The 6,044-nt window shown below is 30.9% G+C and overlaps 1 protein-coding gene across 1 annotated transcript; it reads right to left on the reverse strand.

Annotated features, from left to right (window-relative positions):
- Positions 1 to 1,741: 1,741 nt before the first annotated feature.
- LOC108473687 (indole-3-acetic acid-amido synthetase GH3.17-like) lies at positions 1,742 to 4,290 on the reverse strand. Its single transcript, XM_017775390.2, has 4 exons — positions 3,890 to 4,290; positions 3,666 to 3,767; positions 2,686 to 3,485; positions 1,742 to 2,568 (listed from the first exon to the last, which is right to left on the reverse strand). The coding sequence occupies exons 1-4, from the start codon at positions 4,183 to 4,185 to the stop codon at positions 1,991 to 1,993; spliced, it is 1,776 nt and encodes a 591-aa protein (XP_017630879.1). The 5' UTR covers positions 4,186 to 4,290; the 3' UTR covers positions 1,742 to 1,990.
- Positions 4,291 to 6,044: the final 1,754 nt, after the last annotated feature.

A 6,044-nucleotide genomic window follows, 5' to 3' on the forward strand; every position in this document is an offset into this window, starting at 1 on the left:
TTTACAAAAAATTTATGCTTAGAGATGGGTTTAGATTATTATACGATTCTTCAAGTTGACAAGAATACAAGAGATGATGATTTGAAAAAGCTAATAGGATACTTTTTCATTTTATATTTTCTTTTATTTGTTAATTATTTGTTAGGTTTCATAAGAAAAATTAGAATGCTATTACTATGATCATGAATAAAATTTATAAAATCACAAATTTAATGAATTTTGGGATTTTGAGTTTTTGGGTTTATCAAAATCACAAATTTACATAAAAGTTTATCAAGATTTAATTATGTGTTTAATATAATTATATTTATATTTAATTATATGTGCTTAAGGATCAAATTGATAAAATTTATAAATGTGGATTGTTAAATTTATTGAATTATTTAGAATTAAGATCAAATTGATAAACTTTGTAAATATTATGAACTAAATATATTATTAGATCAATTAAAAAAGTCACATTTACTACGATTAATTATTTAATAGAAAGTAACTAAAATAAAAGCGATTAAAACAAAAATATACTAATAATTGAATGACTAAATTGAAAAATTTCACCCACGTAACTTGAACAAGCCAAAGACGATGAATACCAGTTTGATGGCATTAAGGAGCGTCGGCATTGAAGGGGTTAAGTGTCAGATAGAAGCATTGTCACTAATTGATAAATTTATTGTAGAAAAAGTTGTCACTAATTAATAAATTTATTATAAGGAAAAAAATTTCAAATGAGTTGTGTCTTAGTTTTCAAAAAGGTAATAAGAGATTAGTTGCCTATCATTGAATCAATAACTAGAACTAATTTAATAAAGGCATTGAAGTTATCCTTACACCAATAATTGAATTTATAAATCAAATGGAGATTTTATATTTTACTAGAGTTTTTCTCATCGATTTTCCAGAACTTCTAATTTTTGCTTTCTTCATTTAAAGTTTTCAATTTAAATTTAATTTTTAATTTAATTTAGATTTCGATCTTATAAAAAACCCTCAATTTACTTTTCTTATTTTTGCTTAAGAAAAAAATTATGAGTTATCTATGTGGATATAATCCTATTTGTTTCGTTTTATTAATTCATTTTTTCAAGTAGCTTTTATTTTTTAGGTCTCCTCAACCTATCAAATTGCTTTACTTTAAATTTGAATCATTCAATTAATTTTGTTGTCCAAAAAATTATTTGACTAAATAGAATATTAGGGGATAAATTTCTAATTATGGCACTTATTTTTAAAACAAAGATAAAATTATTTTAATATGGTGTGATTCAAATTTTATAAATTATATAAATTATTTTATGTTATTCTTTTACAAGAAAATTATTTTATATTATTAAATATTGTTAATATTAATTATATAAAGTTTTTTAATATTTATTATGTTGGTTATTTAAAGTACAACGGAGAAAATAAGAGATTTCTATGTTGGATATTGTAATTTTAAATAATTTTAATTATGTTTGAGTATATTATTTGTTGATTTTAGATATGGATGGCAATTTTATATATTACATGTGTTTACATGTTTTAGAATAAGAATTGTGTTATATGTGTAACACCTCGAATTCGGTTTAAATGTTATGACCGAATTTAAAGACGTCACAAAAAAGAATTTTAAAAACGAAGTGGATACGATAAATAATTTCAGCTTTATATCTCATATTCCCTTATGAAAACACCAAGCAAAGCAAAAAAGAAAAAAAAAAAAGGGGAAATAAAAAGTATAAATCGTGGTAGGAGTGAGTTTCAATTAGAAATTATTTCTCTTTCTCCTCCTTCCAACATTCTGTTATTAAGTTTTGAGTCTAATGACCCAATCGAATACCAAAGTCTTAGATAATAATAGGAAAAGAAAGAGTCAAATGTACTAATACTAAAATAAAGTAAATAATACATAAACTATAGGCTTGGTGAATTGTTTATTCATGAAAAGATCCTTTGTCAAGTCCATGCCTGCAATTCCACCTTGCAGGATTGCCTCCACAATGCTTGATTAACCCTCAGACAATGCAGATAGAAACATAGTTTTGGGGCTGAAAAACTTCCCCACCATCGCTGAATTCAATATCTTTATGGCATCCTCAGATTTAAGGCAACAAGGAGGCTTGTATTGGGTAATGGAAGCTCCCTTTGATATATAGAAATCCATGAGTTCATCAAAGCTTCCATGTTTAACCACCTTTAGCTCTAAAGCTGAAATTGCACCACCTTTCCTAAGTGCTTTATATGTAAAACCAAAGGATTCTTCCACTATACAGCAGCATTCTTCCATTATCTTGGCATCAAGTTTTGGTAAATCATTGCTGCCTTTCATCTTCAGCTCCCAAAATAATACATATCGACCCGGTATCGACGAGGTGTCGGGATAGCTACTGTATGCTGTCAACATGATGCCAAATGGTTCGAGGATGAGTTTTGCATTCGTGATTGCTTTCGAAAGGTCTTCTTCAGTTGTTTTTTCTGTATCTATACTCAAAACCACATTCTGTCGTTCTACAAATTGAAACTGTGGAGATTTATTATAGAATCCGGTCACCTTCAGAACATCCCCGACTCTGTACCGATATAGACCTGAAAAAGATGATTACAACACATTTAGGTGCGCAGAAGAGGTAGTCAATGTGAGACTTTTAACTGTTTCTTGATGGAACCCACGTATAGCTTTGATGCCGCGTTAAAGAAACCTACCTGCCAAAGTTGTTACAACAACTTCGTAATATTGACCAAGCTTCACATTCGCAAGATCGACTGGTTTGTCCATAGTCCTAGTTTCTTGTGCCTTTCCACCACCATCTTTGTTCACAGGGAGAAATTCAAAATAGGCCGTATTTGGGAGAAAGGTGTAAGAGACGTCAAAGGGCTTGCTTAGGGGTTGTAAATTGATCCCAAAACAAGCTTCCGAAGAAACATAACTTGGTGAAACTAAAGGGATCCCACCTCCATAAAATTCAAGTAATGAAATATATTGGCTCATGCTACCTGTACAGATGGAACTAATATACTTGATTTTAGGCCAAAGTTTCTTAATGACCCCTTCCCAAGATTTATCTTCACATATTTGTTGAATCAAATCAGCCAATTCAGGATTTGGCCCAGTAAGGATCAATGACATGGCATTTTTGCAACCAGGGTCAATAATCCAGTCACTGAGGTAACCTGTTCTAATGTTGCAACATAATTCTCTCCAATAATCTTCTAAGAACTTGGTGGCCCTTGCCAAAACCGATGCAAAGATCGAACTGAGCTGTACGACCTCGTCGCGCTGTAGTAAACCGGTAAGCAATTGGCAGAACATACTTTGCTTGTTGTCCAAGCATAAGATGGTCTCAACAGGACTTGTGCAAAACTTAGCCAGGTTACTTTGGAAGATGTCGGTCTTGGAATAGAATGTTAAGTAGGGTGATGCCACTATTCCAGATGGAGTTTCTATTTCTGGTTTGCTAAAATATAGGGACAATGATTTGCCTTCGTCTGAGCCACTAAAACATCTGCCAAGAGAAAGGAAAAAAATTAATTAGTTGCTTGTTTGATTCTGTGTATCGTGATTGCGGATATAATAGTTATTGCTGCGAATATTAAAGAGGAAAAAACACATGAAGTAAAGATCTTAGCATCGAATTACGACTGCTATTAATACTTCACTGTAATTACAGCTAATGAAAACTTACTTTTTCGTCACAATGTCAACCAGAAAAAGATGATACTTCCCTTTCTCAAAACTTTCAGCTGTGATAGGTATTAGCTTCTGCTGCCCCCCAGAAGTACCAGAGCTGTATCCAAAATTAATGGTTTACTTTTAGGGGGAAAAAGGTTTAGTTTTGAATTTCATCCCTCTACTTAACAAAAAAACCAGTTCCTCTATTTTAAATTTCCAGAATTTGATTATATATACCTTCGGATGAATTGGATGATGGGATCAGCAAAAAGGATCGACGAGGTCTCTCCATTGGCAATCCGATCTATGTAAGGCTTGGTATCTTCATAAGTAACAATAGGAACATTTGTTTTGAAGTTTAGCTTGTCTGCTTGGCCACTGGGGAAGAATCTGCTTAGATATTCTGTTCCTGCATTTCTCCTTAGTATCTCCTCCAACATCTGTTCTTGTAGTTCATGAGCATTGTTGGTTAAATCTTCCAATATCTTCATGCCATTTTCGTATATTTCCTTTATTTCTATCTCCCCAGCCATAACAAAAGCGAGAAAACAACAAATATATTTGGGAGAATGTAAGAACAAGTTAATTTGTTTGAATATATTTAGATGACATACTTTAAAAGATAGGTTTGCATATTTATAGGACTTTTCACGGCTTCAATTTTTACGTACAACATGAATGAGGTAACAAATATATTTTTATAAAATTTACATAAGAAACAAATGTTATTTTGTTGAAATGGTAAAGCAAAGTTGGTGAAAATCATAGTCTCATGTTCAATTTTTATTAAGTTTGTATTTTTCATTTTTATATTAAAGTTATAAAAGACAGAAAATAATTCACAAATTAATATAATTTATTTTATAAAGTAATAGTATTTTAGTCGGTTAAAGTATTTGAGAGGTCCGGTATTATAAAACTGGATTAACTTTGTTCCTATCTATACTATTAAAAAGAATAAAATAAGTTCAAATTGTAATAGACTTAACATTTCTTGTATAAAAAATATCTTGAAACTTATTTTTTAGTTGTAGTTAAATTCAAAAGAAAAATTTTTATTTACACAACCATAAAAACTTTTAAAAATATTAACTAGATTAAATATATAGTAAATAACATTCTTATACTGTAAATGTTAACTCAATTTCAATTTAACATTATTTGATTCTTTTTAACGATCTGAGACTAAACGATGCATTTAATAGTAAAAGACTAATTTGATCTGGTCCCTATAATAGAGCGATCTCTTAAGTACATTCACCAATTTTAGTCGTTAGTAATTAAATTAATATCTCATTTACTCGTTACACCAATATTAATAGTATATCTACTATAATGACAAAAAAAATTATTGAAATAGATAATATGACAATCGCCTTTTAATTTTATTAGAGTATCGGTATGTTCCGTCTATTTTAAAATTATATTGAAAAAGAGTATATTTTAATTTTAAAATATTAAACTATATTATTGAAAAATATTTAATTTTAAATAAATTTTTTAAAAGAAATAAATTTTTTGAGTGATGCACTATGTCAAAGACACCGTATGTATTTTTCAAAATACCTGTTAAAAATATGAGTATTCACAGTGAAAAAAAATATATATTTTAATGAGTGTCGTCAGTCTGCCAGATGACATTGGCTTTTTTTTTTTAAAATTTAGATGTCGTGATGTATCGAAGCGACATCGAGTCGATTTAAAAAACAATATTTTTTCAGTGTCATCAATTTGTCAGGAGGGACTAATGTCAAAATTTAAAAAAATATATAATTTTTTCGGTGTCGCTAGTATGTCAGGTGACACTAGTGTGAAAATTTTAAAAAACAAAAATACTTTTTTGGCGTCACTGGTGTGTCAGGCGGCACCCATGTTAGTTTTTTTTTTTTGGAGGGGGGGATCTTTGGATGATATGTGTAGCATTGAGATTCTGATCAAAGCTATCAACCCGCAACTCCAAATGATAAGAACTTCCCTCTGATTGTGAATGTGACATCAGAGGTTGGGGCTCGGCCTCGGGCATGATTTGGGTAGCAAGAGACGGATGACATCAGGGATGATGTGGTTGACTCGGTCGCTTTGTTGACCCCTTCGTCAGTGCATGTGTCTCGGGACTACCATCAACTGTCCATCAAATAAATTAGGCAATCCATTCTCCATGTACCAAGTGGACCAAGGGCGAGAAATTGAACAAACAAGAGTCCACCCAAGGCCTCCTCTCCATCTAGATGTCACACAATGCAACATATAGTTTGTGCTCCAATGTCCAATTTTTTATTCTTTTCCCCTCTTATTAATGTCGCGAGCATTGTCAAAGTTATGTGGAACGTCCAGAACATGTTGTTTGCAGTCGAATTGTCATAGAACTGGATCCCCATCATACTACTCAACG

This window comes from Gossypium arboreum, chromosome 11 (genome assembly GCF_025698485.1).
Source record: "Gossypium arboreum isolate Shixiya-1 chromosome 11, ASM2569848v2, whole genome shotgun sequence".
NCBI lineage: Eukaryota > Viridiplantae > Streptophyta > Magnoliopsida > Malvales > Malvaceae > Gossypium > Gossypium arboreum.

What these genes read in the sequence shown, in the direction of transcription:
- LOC108473687 (XM_017775390.2), bottom strand. Translation starts at nt 4,185, where the DNA reads ATGGCTGGGGAGATAGAAATAAAGGAAATATACGAAAATGGCATGAAG. An exon ending in ATCATCCAATTCATCCGAAG is followed by an intron (nt 3,768 to 3,889) that starts GTATATATAATC and finishes TTTTGGATACAG; the next exon opens with CTCTGGTACTTCTGGGGGGC. An exon ending in GTTGACATTGTGACGAAAAA is followed by an intron (nt 3,486 to 3,665) that starts GTAAGTTTTCAT and finishes TTCTCTTGGCAG; the next exon opens with ATGTTTTAGTGGCTCAGACG.